General features: G+C 47.6%; 1 protein-coding gene across 7 annotated transcripts in view; it reads left to right on the top strand.

The window, feature by feature from the left end:
- The window catches only part of tox2 (TOX high mobility group box family member 2), a 112,995-nt gene that overhangs the window by 22,930 nt on the left and 69,443 nt on the right, over window positions 1–20,622 (top strand). For 5 of the 7 annotated variants that reach the window (XM_076025212.1, XM_076025214.1, XM_076025217.1 and 2 more), the window contains exon 2: window positions 15,267–15,359. The exons of the other annotated variants lie outside the window; for them this stretch is intronic. In XM_076025212.1, the coding sequence (XP_075881327.1) occupies window positions 15,267–15,359 (93 nt within the window). The remainder of the gene's footprint in view (window positions 1–15,266; window positions 15,360–20,622) is intronic. 7 annotated transcript variants of the gene reach the window in all.

Below are 20,622 nucleotides of genomic sequence, written 5' to 3'. Positions count from 1 at the left end.
TCATAAAACAGCTGCATTTCATCAATGTTTTTCAGTGTTTCAAGAGTCATTTCAATAGAGAGCAAACCATCGTGGCCCCTCGAGTCAAAAAGTTTGCCCACCCATGTACGAACATGCTACTGTGGGTCGTGAACTCTACCTGACGGAAACATGACCCTCCAGCCGGCCTTCCAGGGTACCCATTAGGATAAATAATGCAATCATAACTACAGATGCTACTGTGAGAAAACTTGCCTCTACCTGCGAATGACTGGATGCTCTCGAGAGGTAATTTCCATTAACGCTCTGCAGAGACCTCGTCACGGTGGAAACGTGGCGCTGAGCTTCCTTCATGTCCCATTAGTGTTTTTGAGCAGCACGTATCCAGCTGCATTTGCGCCACACTGGTGCGTGAAGCAGGGATGAAAGCTGCGCTTGAAGAGCCAGTTAAAGATATCGAGTCTCCCCAGACGTTCATTAGACGGCCATTTATCCTCGAGTCTCCTCAGGCCTCTCTAACTGACTTCATCTTGCGTGCCAGCCGCCGCAGAGTGAAGTGCATCCCAGTTCACTCTGTCACTGAAGCCGCTCGCGAAAGCAGTCGTTAAAGATGAGAGACGCCGGGGGGGGGGGGAATCTGGGTGTTGACGTGCAACTTGAATTGGAGCTGAGGCTGGAAGTGAAATAATTTGCTCTCTTGTGGCCAGAGAAGTGAGAAAATTCTACTTCTTTGTTACATTCAGAGGTGAAGATGCAAGTGAGATGTTGGCACGTTCTAGGTCGTCATTCAGAAATATCAGTTGTTTAGTTCAATAATCACATCTGCGCCCCGAAAAAGTTACTTGTCAGGCTCTGGAACATTTTTAGAGAGAAGATTTTTAAGGTGGAAAGGTGCTTTTTTTTATGTATGAATAAATAAATAAATAAATGAATAAATAAATAAATAAATAAATAAATGAAAATCCAAACTCTGACAGAAGCAGAGGCCCAGACACAGTAACCGCGAGCGTAAACAATTGCGGCTCTTGCTCAGTAAAAAAAAACAAACCAAAAAAAAACAAAAAAACTTTTTTTTTTGTTTTGTTTTTTTAAAATAGCTTCAGTTAAAGTAAATGGAACAGAATAAAAATGAAACCCTCAGAATTTAGGTCATTCTTTCTGAGGTTTCCAGACAAAGCACTTCTGATTATATCTGGAAGTGATGGCCCCCGTGCGCTTGAGATGTCTGTTGGAGAAGAATGAGCACAAATGCTCCTCAACTCTCGTCAATTATAAATTAGTATCCTAACAGAAATGTGTGTGTGTGTGTGTGTGTGTGTGTGTGTGGGAGGGGGGGGGGGGCAATCTGATGCGCCAGAAATGCATGTTGTGAAGTTAAACCAGGGGTTCTAAAATGTGACAAAGGGGCCCTGAGCAGGAGCAGATGAACGGAGTGTGTTGGTGACCCAGCTCATAGGACATGTAGAAAACATGCTTTAATTTCAATTGAAAATGAATTAAATATTTTTCTTTGGAGCCCCAAGTTATTTGGCTCTTTATTGAAATGACTCTTAAAACACTGGGAGAAAAAATAATGATGAATTACAGTTATTTTACTACTTACTTACTATTTACTATAATTTCTTCAAGTTTGTTGGGCCAGATCATAAAACTCAACGGGCCGCAAATGGCCCCCGGTCCGTAGATTGCCTATGCCTGTGTTAAACCATCATGAGCAGAGTTTGACTCGATAATAAAAGTAGTAAGTAAAAGTAAAATTACATCAAAAAAACGCTAACGACACCGGCGACGAGTTCTCACGGATGATTCAAACGGAGATCTGTGAATTAACGAAGCGCTCCGCATCCGCAATGGGCTGTAGTCAGTGGACCTGACGGTGGGGTTCAGGGAGCACCTGAACCGTTTCTGCCGGCACTCAGCGAAAAACGCTCTCAAATGAACTCCCGGGCGAGCGACAGTGGACGGTTGGAAGAGAGAGAGAAAAAAAAAAAATCTCCCACCAACCAGCGCACCAATAAAAAGGCCAAGCCGACTGTCGGCAGCTGGCAGGTACATTTGAATAAGAACGGCCCCGACTGAAAGGTTGTGACCCATAAAGGGGGTGGGGGGGGAAGGGTGGCGGTGAAGGGTGGGCGGAGCTGGCGGTATGAGGCGGGGGGGGGAGAAATGTCAGAGTGAGAATGGCAGGAAACATGTTAGTGACAAGGAAAAAGCTGCCCCTGGTATTCTGGAGCCCCGACGAGTAAAAATAGGGCATTGGGCAAGAAGGCAGGAAACCAGCGGAGCGAGGCCTCGAGTAGGAATTTCTTCTGGGGAGGAGAGATAAGGGACTTAACTCCCTCCTGTCTGGACCAGCTGACTTCACTTCAACACGCCATCGCCGCCCATCGCTTATGCAGAGACGGACGCAGGAGGAGGAGAAGATTGAAGAATTAGGCGAGGAGAAGAAGGAGACGAAAAAGAAGAAGAAGAAGAAAGAGATTTAAGCGCAGAGTTAAGAGTGTCTGTCTGAGTGTGTGTGTGTGTGTGTGTGTGTGCGTGCGTGCGTGTGTGTGTGTGTGTGCGTGTCCGTGGTCGAGATCTTTCTGATGACTCGTCGGTTACGAAGAATCGACAGGGATTCTTTTATTTTTTCACTGCTTTTCAAATTAGGTCAAGGCTCGCAGTGGAAACCGAAGATGCACAAGAACTTTCTCATGCACAGCACGCACACACACACACACACACACACACACACACACACACACACACACACAGAGGCAACATACAGTTGGCTAGTGCTCTCTGACAGGCACGCACGCACACACACACACACACACACACACACACTGAGGTAATGGTTTGGAAAGTACCGTGAGGTTCCTCAGGTTAAAGAGTGGAAGTCAGACAATAAACAGTGGCCTTATCAGTCTCTGGGCAGAGTTTCCAACCTGATGGATCAACATATCACTCTGACTATTAGAAACAACACCCCCACCTCTGACGCTGCCCAGCCCTCGCCCACCCCAGCCCCTCGGCTCTGTGCCTGGCTTGGATTTTTCATCTCCACCCGGGCATTCTAGCCCCGGCCCATTTTGCCCTCGACCGAAATCTGAAGATTGATTCCACTGAAAAGGAGGGACGGAGACAACAGTCGCTTGGGCAACTACGGTCGTTTGTCCCAGCGCGTTGCCGGGGGCTGATGAGGCGTTCGATGACCGCAGGTGACAAGACCGACCGTCCAAACTGTGTTGTCCTAGTGTCCCAGGGACGGCATCGGAAACATGCCAAACGTCTAACTCACGGGGGGGCTAAAAATAGCGCACGACTGCTCAACATTTACACCAAGCGAGGCCGCTGACAGCCAATCACTGCTTTGAAGTGTTTCAACAGCGTCGTCGGAAAACAAAACCTTCCGTTTGCAGGTTTACGTGTCGGACTGGATGTGCGTGGACATTTAAAAGGCTTCTTGAATCTCACATATTTTACCGCCTCAATTAATTACGAGCTCATTCTGGAGCACAATACAACACTGTCATATATAGATGGTTGCGGGCTACCGGTGTGCCGTGTGTTTGCAACACGCTAAAGGTGCGTTTCAAATGGCCGCCTCCATGTGCCTTTGCGTCAGTGTGCAGTGAACTGATTGCGTGATCCGTTCGTCTTTACAGGCTACAAGTCGTACTTCCTGCAAGTTAACCTTTTCTTTCAGATAGCATCTAACTTCCTGCCGTCGCTACAAATTGTATTTCGTAGAATTTGTCAGCCTTTCCAGAGCGTTACTCAGCCGTTACTCAGTGTTCCGAAGCAAAAACATTGATCCATCACGAACAAAGCAAACACTGCACTGCAGTAACTGCGACGCACATTAGCCGCTTAGCTAGCAAGCTAAAGCCATGACGCCACTTTGCTTGTTGACGGCTAACACTCTTTTGGGGAAAAGTCAGAACGGACAAATGTCGGAACCAACGTTTGTGCGACTTCTCTATGTTGTCGTATCGCAAAATCGATGTGTGTTTTCTTTGTTTTCAAGTGGCCTTCGTTAGATTTTTTTTTTCCCGCTTCAGGGAAAACCAGAACGTGCGCACGAAAAGCACCACGAGCTGAGTCAGCCGCTCCGAATATTTCTTGTCTTTGAGACTCGACCTGCCCCTGTGCCGGTTTGTTTCTACCGGTACGGCCGCCATTTGACCAACTGGGCCTGTTATGAATTGCCGTGCCATTATAAAGATCTTTAACGACATGCGAGAGGAGACAGCCGAACATTTGGAACAAGCGCAGTTTGGTGGGGAAAAGGTCGGCGTATATAATGTCAGACTTCTTGAATGGGGGGGGGGACTTTTGTATTTTTGCAGCGCTGAACTGAACAGTCGCTCTGTTCGAAATACGCTCGGGGTAATTAAAACCGACAATAAAAGGAAAGAAATATCGGCTGCATTGACCAGAGGCTGGGCGGCCGTTGCGTAAGAGTCCTCGCGTGTCCTCGTTGCGTCTAGCCGCCGTCACATCGAGGACACTGCCCCCCCCCCCTCCCCCGCCCCCCGGCGGTGATATCGCCGCTGCACGAGACAATAACCTAAATTCCTGTCCGTTTTTTTTTCCTTCTTTTTTTTTTTTACGCCTCCCTCCCTCGGTCTGCATTTTTCTTTTTTCTTTTCCTCCACCCTCTCTCCCGCCCTGCCTACTGCACCCACTCCTCCTTTATACCTTGGCTCCCTCATGGTCACTCTCTTAAGTGATTGCTACATTTCATCTCACGGCGAGATCGGCAGCCGGCGCCCGGTGAGCCATCATTATGCAAATGATGGCCAATTCAATTTCAGCCGGTCGGAGGGGGAATTTCTAATTAGGGTGAGGCAGAGCACTCAAGACGGAGAGAGAGGGAGACAGAGAGAGAGAAAGAGAGAGAGAGAGAGAGATGTGACGGCAGGGCGAGAAAGGGAGGCGGAGAGAGAGAGAGAGAGAGAGAGCGAGAGAGAGAGAGCCATGAGAACACACCTGCGTTACATCCCATTTCAGTTCAGTCAGGTTGCGGTGCCTGTAGCCTCCGTTAGCCTCCGTTAGCATCGCTAGCATCCTGTACCGGCAGAACATTTGATGCTCTGAGACCTCGAGGGACAAGTTTGATCCATCAAAGGCATGTAGAAGAGTGTAAATTATTAAGGTGTATATATATATTTTTTATTTTTTTTATTTTTTTTTGGACATGAAATTGTATCAGATAAAAAGCGCTAAATGTAGACTACAGCTACATTTAAACAAACTAATGATAGCCATTTATGTTCAGGAAAAAGGCTTGATAGGAGGCAGAACATGAATGTGCTAAGGGTTTAGTGAAGGTGCTAATTCGTTAAACTTTTAAATGTAAGAGGAAGAAAACAACATTTTGTACTGAGATAACGTTTTGGCCAGCTTACTCTTGCTAAATAAAAAAAGTAACAAAAATTTAAAAATATATATTTTAATTTGGGTTCTTAAGTTTTACAATTTATACATATTTTGAGTCATAGGCTTAACAAACTGTGTTCTGCTGTGTTTTTTTAAATCTCATTTTGACACTTTGTGCCGCTTTTGATTCGAGGCCACAGTGTTGATCACATTTCACACAGCAGTCGAGAACGTAGAACCCTGCCCGTGAAGGAAGGAAAGCAGCTAACGTGTAGGATAGCAGGGTTCGAACTACGACAAGCTCAACACTGTAATACACATCTCACCTCACTGTGTACAGTGAGTCGGTGAAGTACTCCTAAGTAAACCCGCCGTAATAAAGTAACTTCCTACTCCAATAACAACAACATGTAATCTGATTAAAAGCGCAGACAATGACTGGCGTGTCAAAATGTTTCCTCAAAACATTCGCCTCACACTCATTTAGGCTGTCGTTTTTTTTGTCATTTTAACCTCTGCAACATCCCCTGTGTGAGTCCCTGTGTGTGTGTGTGTGTGTGTGTACTGTACAGCACTGTACTTACTACATGTACAACTGTGGGCGTTTTCTTTCTTTCTTTCTTTCTTTCTTTCTTTCTTTCTTTTTTTGCCTGTTTAGCACATGCACACATTTCTGTACATGTGTAGGAGTATGAGTGTGTCAGGTATCCAGCATACATTCTTCCTCTCACACTCTCTCGCTCTCTCTCTCTCTCGCTCTCTCATTCACTCACACACACACACAGCACAGCACAGCACAGCACAGCACAGAGGATTCAGCTGAGATCAGCAGCTCACCCTGGGCTGTCAAATATTCTGTCAGCACAGCCCAAGAATCACAATTGGACTCTTTGGGAGGCATTAATTCAAAGCAGCGTAACAATGCTCTCTGAAACCAAATCAACTGCCTGTAGTCAGCATATCAGCTCTCGGCTAGCCCCCCCCGCCCTCTCCACCCTCTCCCTCTCCCCCTATCTATCTCCCCATCTCTCTATCTGGCTGCCTCTCTCGTTCCACTCTCCTCGGCGCCCTCTCTCCCTCTCGCAGCCGTGTGTGATTGAACTCCTAAATGTGTGACGTACTGTACCAGAATGTGGAGCTGCTACCGCGGCTCCTCGCGGCCAGAGGCTAAAGGCTAGCAAAGCGCTCAGAGATCTGTTTCTACATCCGTTTGTCTGTTTCTTAAAAAACATTTTTTTGCCGCGCTGCTGTGCGGTCGTGTGTCATTGCCACTTCACCGTCGGTCATCCCTTGATAAAATGGAGAGAGTAAAATCTATTTTAGTTACTCCGCCTGGAAGGAGGCGGATGTACAGAGTAGCATTCCGAGAGGTTGTGATACATCAGAAAACAGGGATTAGCAATCCCACGTCATTCACATCAACGTCGTTTTTACCATTAGAAGCCATTAAATCTTTCACGCTGGGCCTTTATTGTTGATTTTTCAAGCAGCCGTCCACATTCAGAAGCGTAAACATATTTATTGCTGTTATGAGCCAGAAATAAAAGCAGCGAATTGTCAGCTGTGTCAGATTGGTAACGGACTCCCCCCCTTTCAAACCCTCCATTTATTAATAAATGCATTTATGTGACAGCTGATGCCTTGATCACCCCAAAAAAACAAAAACTGGAGCGCGTTCAATTTTTTTTGTTGTTAATCACCTCATCATTCCAGTTCCTAAACTCGTATTTCTCCAACATCCATCGGCAGCAGCGCTTCAGTCGCCGCCAGAAGAAAAAACAGATGGCGCTTTATATTTGATGAATTCCGTTTAAAAGGTAACTTGAGAGCATTTGCTGGAGCCACAGCCGGGGAGTTTCTCTCTCTCTCTCTCTCTCTCTCTCTCTCTCACACACACTGTCTCTGAAATCAGATGACAAATGAAAGTGACATTCAGGAGTCACTGCTCTCCTCAGCAATCCCAATTTGCGAGGGAATTATCCTCCCAAGCTTCTGCCGGCATTAAAATAATCTAGCCTTGGATGAAAAGGAGAAAATCCCCCAATTTTTTTTTTCTTCTTCTTTATTAGCTAAATCTTCTTCCAGCCATCTGTTTTCTGGTTGTGGCTGCGACGACGTAGCCGAGGTGCCGCTTCTGCTTCGCTATGAGTTGCGTTTTTTACGTGTCTCCCACCCCCCCACCCCCACACACACATACACACACATCTCACGCCCTGTAAAACAAATGAAAGGATTTGAGAGAAAGTTACTGTAAAGTTTCTTTTTCTTTCCTCACCTCTGTGAGCGAGCTCTTTATTAATGCGCTCCATCTCCCGCGTTATTGTGTCAAATGCAATATAATAATAAGAAGAAGAAGAAGAAGAAAAAGGTGCCAGTGTGACTTTGTGCCGAGAGGAAGAAAGTCAGAAATTAAATGTAATTTATCAGTTCCCTGGTCAGGGGGAGAGCGTGCGTTCATGGAGCGTTTTTGGCAACCTTTTTTACCGACTGATGCAAATATGAGAAATTTTAATGACCTTTTTTTTTTGTATTTCCCTTTGAACGCCGCTGGTTCAGTCTTTAATTTTGCACTTTGATGAATCCTGTTGCAAACCTTGTGTTGCAACTAACTGGAGCAAAAAAAAAAAAAAAAAAAAAAAAATCTTTAATTACATCTCCAACTATGAGTCCATTTTCCTGCGCGCAGGCTTCAAGAAATGGGCCAGTTAATCCCCCCCCCCCCCCCCCCCCCCACACACACACACACACACACACACACACACCCCCACCCCACTCAATAATCCACTCCACTGACATTTTTTAGTGTCTATAAGCTTTGGTGCAATTTAAGATGGCGCTGGAAAAATTTCCCTATCTGTCTACCTGAACACATGCAGCCGGGCTCTGCATTGTTGTTACGTTGGGAGGATTCAGAATCCGCTCTCTGCAGCGGCGCCTCTGTAGAGGCTGCCAGACGCATAATGTGGAGGAAAGAGAGCGGAAGAAGTTTGAGGGATGGGCGCAAAGTGTGAAAACCAACTGTCGAGGTGCCAAAAACGCCTTAAAGGACGGCATGGATAACGTTTAAACCTCCCAGCCAGAAGGTGTCGCACTCACCCTCAACTCGCTGTCTTGCTATCGGCCTGATAAATGGAAGTATTTTATGTCAGAGTGACATTGGTTGCCAGGCATTAGCCTTACCTTACAAATCATGGATTTTTGACCTTGCGTTTGGGCTTTGAGCTAAGACGGGTGTGGGAATGCAGAACTAAGTATTGGCCTGAGTTTTGATTCGTCGTGGGATATTTTTTCGAGACAGCAAAGTGAACCTGTTTCTGCTCCTCCAGTCGACCCTTAAGCTGGTTTTTGGTCAACAGGGTCTCACAGATGTCGCGTTCGACATCAAAATAGTTATGCCTCTGGCTCAGGCATCCAAACATCTGCATTTGTAGGGTAGCTTACTCACTACTACATATCACAACTAAATTAACATTATGTACCAGATCAAGGAAAATATAGACTGACGTTCTGTAGCGTTGTTTAAGGTCCAAGGATGTGCTACTGCATGTTGAAAACTGTAACCAAAACCCTAGCATGAAATCTGATTCTACTCCTGATGAACCAGGACTGATTAATCAGCCCAGAATTTTTGCCATTTTAACATAACCGACTCAACTAAATGTAACTGACAATATAACATCACAGAATATTCTCATTGCTGCAATTATGAAATCAACAAATATGCTTTCCAAGAGTGTACAAATGCTAATGATGCTATATATATATTTTTTTTTATCTCTATAAAGATACTTTTTACTGTTTGGATTACTTGTAGACATAATATTTTTCAAAGTAATAGGGAGAGTGCCGAGAGCTTTTACCAGAACCAACAGGGACAAACATGGAGTTCTTATTTTCAGTCCTTCAAATATTCACTGAAGCCCAAGAAGTCTTTCTCTCATTTCTTCTTCCTATGCATTATTGTGTCAAACGATCTGCAGCGGCCACTTGAAGAACCCAGATCAGCCGTCCCTCAGTGCATTTAGTAGACATTACTACATGCAAAAAAATAAAAAAATAAATATGCAAAGTTCAAACTTGAGATGGTTCCAGTTGATGCTAAACGGCGCTGCTAAGTGCTCTGCAACCTTTTCAGACCACAATCATTTCAATACATGTCCTTGAAGTACGACAACTCTGCTTCCTGTTTGGCACCGAGCGAAGGCAAAAAGTGAAAAATGCACGAGAGGGCTGCGACATGCATTAGTTGGCAGATAAGGGGAAGGGGAGAGAGGGCCTGATGTCAGAGGTTCAGCACGTATTGTGCTTGGGCATAAAATACGATCGGGGCTGACAAGTGGAATAACAAATAGCCCTGCAGAAATGTACACAGAGGAAGGGTGGGTGGGTGGGGGGTGAGAGGGAGGTTAGGGGAGAAAAAAAAAAAAAAAAAAACCCTGAAAGGAGCAGCGACGGACTACGCACAATGCTCCAGCTGACTGTCGTCCCCAACTACAGCTTCCAAGAAAGATTCTGTAAAAGTCATCCACTCTGTGTGTTGTAGTGAGTGTGGACGGAGGGTCTATAAATAGCCCCGCCCCCCGATATTCTTAATGGTGCGATCAGCGGTTTTGGACACAAGTGGTGTCCAAACCCCCCCCCTAGACTGGCGCCCTGGTTACGGTCGAGCTGCTTCGACCTCGGCTGATGTCTCTTTTACACGCGCACAGCCGTTAGCGGCACGTTCTGCCGGCGAGCGAAACCTCAGACGGTCCGGCGACGAGAACGTCCCCCCCCCGCCGGTCGCCGCCGACACGCAACGAGCCGCCGCTGCGCATCAATACCGTGTTTTGCTGCTCTCCGCGGGAGCGATCGATGCTCCGTATCGATTCCGCCACTCCGCGCCAGCGCCACGGGCGCTTTTAGCCTCCGAGCGACTGGAGCCAAGGCCCGCGATGCTACAAGAGCTACGCCGCCGTCGTCGCTAAAAGTATTGCGGCCAGGTCTACGTCCTGATCAGGAGGTCGTCCTAGCGTTGTAGTCGGCCGAGACGAAGACATCATTGAGACTGGGAGTAGGGAGATCGAGACGAGACAAGAACGCTGGATATGTCAAAGGAAAACCCCAAGCAAAACAGAACAAATGACCAGTGTCTTTTTTTTGTTTGCTTCCACATAAATCGAATGGCACCATCTCTTTTCAGGAAGGTATCTTTCATTAGTTTGTTTGTTTTGTTTTGTTTTTTGATCCGGAGTCCGTCTCGTCCGAGGCCGAGACAAAAGCGGTCTTGGGGCCGAGTCCAATCTTGAGCGCTGCAACGCTGGGCCATGCCGCACGCAGGTCTCAAGTGACAAGCCGAAAGTGACTCGCCCGAGGCGAAGGCTCTCGGGGAGACATGATTTAAAAGCGCGCTGGGTCTAAGAGCAACATGTGAATCAACAGGAAGGTGAGTGATGCAAGTGTGATGTTCACACCCTTTCGCCCGCATGCGGCAGAACGGCCTGAACATTAAAAAAAGAAAAGACAACGAAAGAAAACACACACACACACACACACACACACACACACACATGGAGGAAAAAGTAGTTAACGTCCCACCGCAGACAGTTACAATGACCCAATCAGAATCGGACCGATGAGACATTGTGTGTTTGCGCGACGCGATGGACCGGACTAGTTCTTCTTCTTCTTCTTTTTCACCGACTCCAATTACAGTCGGAGGGAAGCGAAGAAGCCGAGAGCCGCTCGGACGCCGGCGTCGGCTCGGAACGAGAGCGACGGTTTGTTTTTTTTGTCTAATTGATCTCCCCGGCATTGTTGACTTTGCATACTGCACATACAGCGCGGGGCGCCGTCTCCACAATGACTTAAAAATACACCCGGCCTGTACGTGCACTATTGTGCGTGCGTGCGGATGAGTGATAGGGTTTCGTCGCGAGCCAGCCTGGGCCTCACATTCCTCCCAGTTCGGCTAATCTGGGAAGAATGTCGGCGGGTGCAGACACAGACGCATGCAAGTGCACACACACACACACACACACGCACGCACACGCACGCACGCACGCACATGTGTTCCATTAAGTTCATATCTGCATAAATAATATAACACGCAACAGCTAACGTTACAGGTAACCGTACCCGCCCCTGCAGCTGTGCCTCGGGCTTTACAGCAAGCCCAGCCCCACCCCCGCTTTTCCCCCGGCCCCGCCCCTCTACTCCCCCAGCCCCGCCTCCTCCCCACAGCCCCGCCCATCAAGATGGGAAGAAGGCGCCGGTGTAATGAGTAGGTGCTTTTGACGGGCGCCTCGGGGCAGCTGATTTAGAGAAAAATAAAGATGATGAATATTTATACGGCAATACGGGCCGCCAAGATAATGGATCTTTTTTTTCTTTTTCTTTTTTATTGAGGATAATAAAAAAAATCTTGCGGCCATACATCAACAACGGGTGTCTCGTCTCTCGACTCATAATGAGATTTTTGTGTCGCGTTGAGAAGACGCTACGACGGAGAGACGCGGCTGAGATTTGGTGTTTTTAAAATGAGAGCGACGCCCTTTTGCGAGGGGGAGGGGGGAAAAAAACAAGATTGTCTCGTTTTGAAAGCGTGAAAAACTGTCAACATACAGTCAAAATGTCTTTGGTTTAATTCATTTTTTTTTTTTTTTCAAAGCAAAGCCTTTCAGAGCACCTGATGCCAAATCAAGATCTGATTAGTCTGGTTTGTATGCAAATCCCGCACAATTTGCATTTTCCTGTCCCAGCCTTTACTTGAGTGTTACTTTAAAAAAAAAAAAAAAAAAAAAAATTTCAACATTTCAACAAATAAAAAAAAAAATGGGATTTTTATAATCTACTTATGTTTCTTTCACCTAATAGATGTTTCTGAAAGAAAATCTTCATCGGCGCGCTCGTAACTTCTCGCTGCAAACCATACAAACTCCAGCTCGGCTCGCTGTCGTGTTTGCGCAGGTTTTATTGCCTGGCCGGGTTCTGTCTCTCCCACTCCACCACCTCCACCCCCCGCCCCCCAAACCTCGCTCTATTGTTAACAGTCCATCCAGCCGGCCGTCATTGGTGCTCTGTGTTTACTGTCTGCCTGGCTCGGCTCGCTCCCATTGGCTGGGCCGGCCCCTGCCAGGCGACGGGGGCAGCAGTGTTTACTTTTGCCGTCTAGCCTCGGGGGGGGGGGGGGAAGGCACTGATACTCATGTTCAGAGGAGGCCGTGTCTCTTCCTGCGGTAGGCAAGAGAAAAAAAATAAAAAACTGTTGCTATTTCAAAAGCAACAGACAAATAAAAAAGGTTGAATAAAAGATGGTAAACGGCCGCAGCAGCCGTGGATGTATTATGTAAGAACTGGATACCTAGGACTGGCACTGTGGTGGTGCAGCAATTTTTTTCCCAGTGGTCACTTCAGGTACTGAAGTGACCACAACATACCCGCTGAGTGAGCGACTCCACTGTAATGAATGGGGGCCGCCACGCTGGACCCTGGAGGCCTGGCGACAACGAAAAACTGAAAGCCAGCCAGAAGGCGGCAGAGCGCCGTAGCTACGTGGCGAGAAGGCGGGGGGTGACTCCGAGAGATGAGAAGAGAAGAGAAGAGAGAGGTGTCAGAAAACAAGCGTTGCAAACCGTTCGCTCAGCCAGCCAGCCAGCCAGCTGAGGGGGGGTGGGGGGGGGGACGTTTTGGCTGTTGCTGTTCCGGGTGCCGGCGCTCCTAATGAGTCTGTCAGGGCCAGTTAGCGGAGCCAGGAGCGGGCCGTGTCCCCTCCAGGCCGCAGACAGCTGTTATTAGGCCCCGTAATGGCATGCCACGGGGCCAGATTAGCCTGGCACACTGGAGAAATATCAAACATTCACTTAGCGCCGCTCCCTCCAAGGCCCGCGAAGGCCGCCGCTCCGTCCGCGGTAGCGGTGGCTTTGCCGCCTTAGCCGCCCACGAGCTCGGCTAACGAGCCACGGAAGGAGGGAAAAAATAAAAAGTGCCTCCTCCTTCTCCTCCTCCTCCTCCCCCTCCCCCCCCCCCCCCCTCCTCGGAGGCACAAGGTCGGCGTGCGGCGGCTCTTCAGCGAGCTCAGACTTGTACTGGCCGCCTTGACAAGTGATGTTCCTTAATAAGACACTAATGGAGTTGTTGCGCTCTCCACTTGGTTTTTGCTGGACATGAAGGTAAATCTGGACTGTTTTGTCTCTTCTGTTTTTTTTTCTGAGTTTTGAGCAAGACTGAAAAAAAAGTTCTCGTGTGAGGTTGTGAGAGGTCAGTCTTCCACAGGTCAAGTGTATGGTTGGCATTGCAGGAAGTGCAGAGCACAGGACAGCAGAGAAGCTCCTACTTAATCTCTCTGCTCGGTTCCTAATATTTAAAAAAGACAGAAACTAAACCCACACTTTCAGAGGGTGTTGCTGCTCTTTGCGTGTCGTGTGAGTCAGGGACAGAGGGTGGATGCTTGTATCTGTGTCCAAGTGAGTTTGCAAAAATATTTTTGAAATGATGTTGCAGTTGGGGACTCGGTTGGGTTGGCCTTTCGCATAAATATGTCTTGTTCGTTGGTTGAAATTGATGAAACACGTCAAGATCACAATGGTAGTACTCGTAAAGTAAATGAACGCAATCGTGAAAGGCAACCTTTCCGTGGCTGAACTTTGCAGCCGTGTCTTTGCGGGTTTCATAACTTGAGGCTGCCGACGATACGCTGGCCAGAGAACACCTTGTTCAGTCCTTTCCAAGAAGTGGTAGCGAAGAAAAAGGCCACAGGAAGGGCGTTTCTGCAAAACGACTGTCATCTTCAGTTCCTGTCAACTCAGCACACGAACAGAGAGAACGAATCACAGCAAAATGTTCTTCTCAAAATGTGAAGTAGTTCCTCTAGTAGTAGATTGCTAAAAAAATAAAAAAAATAAAAAAATAATACTTACGTATACATTCGATTCTGCCAGCGGGATGTTTTAAAATGTCAATCACATGTGTAATCTGCAGAGCAGCACTTAGAGATTCCCCATCAGAACAGCAGAGAGTGCAAGCTTTCACTCTCTGGTTTCAGCTCGCTAATTAAATGAGGGAGAAGTGCTGCAACTGCACGGTAGCCTGAAGTCCCCCCCACCACCACCACCACCTTTCCCCCACGAATGGATTCAAATTGTTCTGATGTCATTTGTGTCATTCTGAGAAAAGAAAAATGGGAAAACACAGAGACGAAAAAGGGGAGACCGAAAATCGTCAGAGTGAGAGAGAGATAATGTGATCTATCTGGATTCCCTGAAATGGCTTGTTTCCTGCTCCATAATCTAATCTCCAAAATCATCTCACATTCTCATCTGCAAAACTGCACGATGCATCGCGAGGGAGGAAAATACAACGGTTACAATATGTGGGCCCAGGCAGCTTCTACCTGTCATTTCTGGAGATTAGCGTGGGAATTACCTTCTTACGCACCATAGAGTTCACGTTAACAGCGTCTTCCGACAATAACGTGTCGCATGTCAGTGAATTCCTCACAAATGTGACAGTCCATCCATTAGTATTTTTTTTTTTTTTTTTTTTAATTGAACTTGCTCTCTGTCAATTTTGGAAATCAGCCCGAGTGTTTTTGCAGGAGGCTGAAAACAAAGGGCTAAATATGCAATTTTCTTTATGCACTCGTTTGGATAGTCAATCACCACCGCCACTCTCACTCCTTCCCTCCCTGGTGGCCGGCGGCCACTTGTTGCCAGTCGTTATCACCCCGGCTGATTGGAAGCGGTGGCTCCCGAGCATCACAAGAGTTTAGTTCTACTACTGCTCGGCTGCGCTCTTTCCATGCCACGCTAGACGATGAGCATCACCGGCGGGTTGTCAGTTTAAAAAAAAGTGTCTCCAAATGTCCTGAAGCTGAAAGTCTCTCTCTCTCCCTCTCCCTCTCTCTCTCTCTCTCTCCCTCTCTCTCTCTCTCGCCCTTGCAGAGCAGATACGCGGCCGCAGACCGAGGCGTGAGGCTCTACAGCTCCCTGCCCATGCGCCCCAACCCCGACGGCAAGAGACTGCCCTCTACTGGGGTAAGACCCGCCTCCTTCTTCCTCACCCACGTCACCCCGCAGCTCACCTCGGACCCCGACCCCACGCGGCATGGGCGGGGCCAACTCGAGGAGGGGGTGGGGCCGCCGAGGGTTTCAACAATTCACCATTGCTTCGCGGCAGCACAGTTGTCGAAACTCCCGTCAGCCCCGACTGTCACTCGAACAACCCCCCTCTGAACCAGGAGCCCCTCGACTCGGTGGTTAGTGTGGTCTCAGCCTGGCAGCTCCGAGGCGAGGCCACCGACTCCTCTCCCACCTGCTGGGTTTTTGCGCTCGCAACACACAACAAAGGGCCGCCGCGCCCCGGCTCTCGGCGCCTCTGTTCTCCGGCTCAGTTTTCACACCTAACAACCAAGTTGAGTCAAACAAGAAAAAAGGAGCTGAGTAAACTTCTGATGAGGGCCAGCAGCGCAGCATCCATGCATTAGTCTTTGTTTTTTGTGTTTATTCCATTGTCCTTTAGTTTTAACATAATTTAAATTCTTTTTCACTCTTAATTTTAAAGTTCTTAGTTCCAGTGTTTCCTCATGAGGGGCCTCCACACTGGGTGGGGTGGTGTGCCTGGTCTGGTTCCTCAGTGCCCTGCTACTTTTACTATACTGACTGTTTCTGCAGTGTGGGTGGGGGTGTGGGTGGATGTGTTTGGGAGGAGTGGGCGGGTTTTCATTATCTGTGGCATTTCTGTTGCATTCCATTTTTATCCAGCCCTTTGTGTCGCATTGTCTTTTGCATGAAAAGTGCTTTATAAATAAAGTTTGATTTGATTGGATTTAGTCTCTCGATAACGATGACATGTTGGAGCCGTAGGCGGAGTTTTAGCCTCTAACTCGTCAACAAGTGATGCACCAATACGACTTTTTTACAGAACAAGTAGAGCACGAGTACATGCCTTTCAGTACTCACCGATACTGATACAGAGTACTTAATAACGCCTTTATACGTAATGGAATTACTTGCATTTTTTTTTCCACGGATGTTTTGTCATTTGAACATTTCTCAGCATGTTTTGCTTGAACGTTGGTGACTGTCACACTGTCCGGTATCAGTACCAATACCCGATGCTGGTATCGGTATCAGTGCATCTCTTCTTTTTACAATATGGCAGAATTTGTTGTGGAGGCTCCAGTCTAAGAAGGACACATCTGGATTTAAAAGAAGTAAAAACTGGGGGTTAAATCAACAGGAAATGAAACATGTTGGCCAGTTGAAACACCTCAATTTCCTTTTTGCTGTGCAGCGTTGAACAAATGATAATGGATCAGAAAGAAGTAAAACGAGGATACTAGAGTTCCTGGATAAGCAGCAAGAAATTGTGTGTATTTTTTTTTTTTTTTTTTTTTTGAGGATTACGCCTTCTCTCTGCACCGAATTGAAGTGAACAATAAACATGACAGATAAAAACATAACTCTCATGAATATGTGAGTTAAAAGGAAGAAAAATGACTTATTTCATTGTAAAGCACAGCGGAGAAAAAAAAAGAGGAAAGTCTTCAGAGGTTTATTGAGGCGGCGACGGCAGTAATTTAACTTTGACAAAGTGCTGAGACAGTAAGCCCACTTTGTTTGTGACACCATTCTTTGCAGGGTTTTTTCCTGTAAGTCGAATTTTTTTTTCTTTTTTTTTCTTTTTTTTTTTTTAGCTTTGTGAAAATCATAATTGGAATCTAGCTCGCCTTGCTTTTATGCATTTATGTAACAAGGGAGAGGAAACGGAAGAACAATAGAGAGTCCCCGAAAAGGAAGAGAATTTAATTTCATACGTCTTCTCTTTCTCTTTTTTTCATGTTTCACTCCATGCAAAGTGCTTTTTGAATTATCTCTTCTCTGCTCCGGGGCTTAGCGAGAGGAAGAGTGTCTGAGCGAGCGAGGGAGGGAGAGGGAGTAGGAGGAGGACGGAGGAGGCGGTAGGAGGAGGGAGGAGGGAGGAGGGAGGGCCCACCGTCAGACTGACAGACAGACAGACAGACAGAAAGGCGGATAACAGTGGAAGCTGTCTAGTGTTGTCGGTGTGCACCTTTTCTTTTTTCATTTACAACAGAGGTGTGCACTGATGAGGCCTCTCCGCAGGCCTGCAACAGTGCGTTATCTGGAGTGAGTACTGTTCTGTAGAGAGACCCACTCACAAATCACAGGGACGACGCTCCGCTCAGCGCGTGCACCAGGCGCCCCGCGTGAAAATCCTCTGCGGTCTGAATTATGTCTGTGTCCGAATCGGGTACGCGGGATATGTTCATGCTCCAACAATTTTTTCGAATTGGAATTAATTAAAACTACTACGACAAAATACAGGAAGTGACTGAGAGCCTAGCTAGGTGTGAGCAGCAGCAGCTGTTTTAGCTAAACTAAATGGCATTTTCACATCATGAAAAGAACAGAAAACAGGCTTTTTCTGTCTTGCAGTTAGCACATTGTTGTCGTTACTCCCGACTTTGCCGAGGTTTCGGCCCCGACTCGTCACAAAGCAGCAACCAACAAATTTCATACCGTAGAGGGACTCAAATACACTTTCACAAAGACGTTCTGCGGGCTGCTCCACAAGACGGATGTGTGAATATCTATTCAGAAAACCTAACTGCTTCCACGAAAACCCACCTAAAAAAAAAAAAGATTTCACGCAAAATAAAAATAAAACTGCTTGTTTTGCTCGACGCCAACCTGGAGGTTTGAATTCATGCTGGAGGATGCGTGTGTGCGCGTGTGTGTGTGTGTGTGTTTTTGTGCGCGCATGTGCGTGCTATTTTTTCCTTCCTCCCCTGCTCTTTGAGTGGCTTCCTGTCATTTCCTTTTGTCTGTTATTACCAGTGTGGCACCGCTACGGTTGCAGACTGTAGCGACACTCAACTGGAGATAAACCACTTTACATACAGGAGGAAACCACGACTTTCTTTTCTTTTTTTTGTTTTTGTTTGTTTTGTTTTTTTCCATTGCACTTATCAGGTGCTGCGGTGAGAGCGAGTGTCAAGGTGCGCCAGGTCTCTGCCCCCAGCCCTCCCCTGCACACCCACTCTCTTTTGCCCCTGATCTGTATCTCTCCTCTCCTCCCCTCCCATCCTCACTTCAGTTGAAAGTGGCTGCTTTGCTATAACCCCCCCCCCCCACCCACCGCCCTCTCCCCCAACCACCCCTCCATGCGCTCTTCCTCTTCCTCCCTCCTCACCACCACTCCTTTCTTGTCAAACTAACCTCCAACTCCTGCTCCTCACCTCGACGTTTCCTGTCAAGGTGCTTTGCCCACACACACACGCGCGCACACACATACACACACAGCTAACCCCCCCTCCCTTCCTCCCGCAACCTTTTCCTTTCTTTCTCTCAACGCCAATTGCAGCTTCAAATGCCTTGCACTTCACTGCAGGACAGCGCAGTTTTCCATGAGTAGCTTCTGTAGAGATCGGAGGGTGATGTCAGTGTAAGAGAGGAGAATTTAAGGAGCTTTTAAGGCAGACGCAAAGACCAAATTAAACTCCTTCATTTAACCAAAAAAAAAAGAACTAGAATTTCTTATTTCTTATTATGCATTTACCCCTGTAGCTGTGTTGAAATCAACTTGCTGTGAAAGTTCATCGCGAGCATCAGAAAGGGGAAGAAAAGGGATCGAAGTGATTTCAACGCGGTGAACTCGGTCGCTGGTGCCTCACGGTCGGCCGGGATTTTCACAACATCACGGCCATCTCTGCAGTTCACGGTGAGGAAATATCCAGTGTGCGGCAGTTGTGTGAAGAAAAAAAGCCTTGTTGATGCCAGGGGTCAGAGGTCAGAATGGGCAGACAGGTTGGGAGATCACAGGAAGGGCAAGCGGGACTCAGATAACCACCGGCTATAACCAAGGTCTGCGGCAGCAGAGCTGTCTGTGAATGAACACCTCCAACCTTGGAGCAGCGTATACATAGCAACAGACCTATATGTCTGTCTGTACACACACACATTGTACTATATATACTCACTGCACACTTGACTTGGTGTAACTAATAAATTGACCAGTGAGTACGTAATTCTGAGTTCTATTCTGAGAAAGATCTATTAAACTGACACTTGTGTATTTTTTGTTAGTTATTCATTTTGGTTTATTAAGTGAAGTTTGACCGTCCACTAGAAATGCATCAGGCCTGCAAGAAAGGATTGTCGGCAGTTTTGTCTGATAGTCGGGGAGGTTGGTGACCTGTCTGTACCTCCAGCATAAGCTGCTGGGATGGAGGGCTGTCTTACAGTAGCTGCGGTTGGCTTAGCGTGCGTATAGGTGTGTGTGTGTGTGTGTGTGTGTGTGTGTGTGTGTGTGTGTGTGTGCGCGCGTGCGATCTTAGCGGGGAGCCCAACAGAACAGTGGGGCTCAGAGGCCGTCCTGGTTGTTGTTTACTGTTGTCGCGGTTGTCGTTGCCTCGACAGTGACACACAGGGTGAGGGGTTCAGACGCAGCTCAGATGACAGCGTCGCCTCGTCTTTCACTTTTTCCTTCTCTCTCTCTCCCTCTCTCCCTCCATCTCCCTCTCCGGCTTCGCCCATGTGTCTCTCGCCCCTTTTCCAGGCTGATTGGAGCCTTGCATAGTCAATTATGTAGGGGGTGAGAGAGTGAGTGAGAGAGTGAGTGATGGAGTGGAGGGGGCTCAGGCTCCCATATTTTGGCGCGACATTAATATTGCATGAGTGCAATTCTGTAGCGAATATCTAAGAGACGGCCTATTAAAGGCGGCGGGAGAAGAATGCGACACGCACGTGCGCTCGGCGTGCGCGCGGGTGCGTGCGTGCGCACGGTGAAGACGACAGCTGCGGAACACAGGGGTGAATCAGTCAGGATCAGGCGGCGGGTTGTTATAATTAGTGTTTTTTTCGGGATTTATTTTGGTGCGATAATAAGAGTGACTCATTTCCCTGTTTAATATGTCATGTTTGTTTATCTTGACACGCGCAACGCAACGCAACGCAACGCAACGCGGCGCCGTTTGATGTCGGCGGGAGCCGGGTGACGCGCCCGCCACCGTAATTGTGCGCGAGGAGCGGAGCGTTTCAAAGGCAGCCGTCGGAAACAAACAAACGGGGAGACGAGGCTGCGAAAGGCGAGAAACGGCTTATTAGGACTCGCGTAGAAGCATCGATAATAATATTAACACACTTATTGCGGTAATTGTGACGGAGCTGTCGGCGTCGGGGGGGTGGGGTGGGGTAGGGGGGGGGGGTTCTGGGGGGGGTGACGCAAGTGTCTTCTGGGCGTCGGCCACTCGCGCAGCGAGCCGATGGTGGAGAAGCT

The sequence above is a fragment of the Nelusetta ayraudi genome, unplaced genomic scaffold (genome assembly GCF_046127955.1).
Source record: "Nelusetta ayraudi isolate G7.1 ecotype Tasmania unplaced genomic scaffold, CSIRO-AGI_Nayr_v1 ptg000017l, whole genome shotgun sequence".
NCBI classification, from domain to species: Eukaryota; Metazoa; Chordata; class Actinopteri; order Tetraodontiformes; family Monacanthidae; genus Nelusetta; species Nelusetta ayraudi.
Note: the sequence above shows the minus strand (reverse complement) of the source record. Positions and strands in the feature narration are given on the sequence as shown.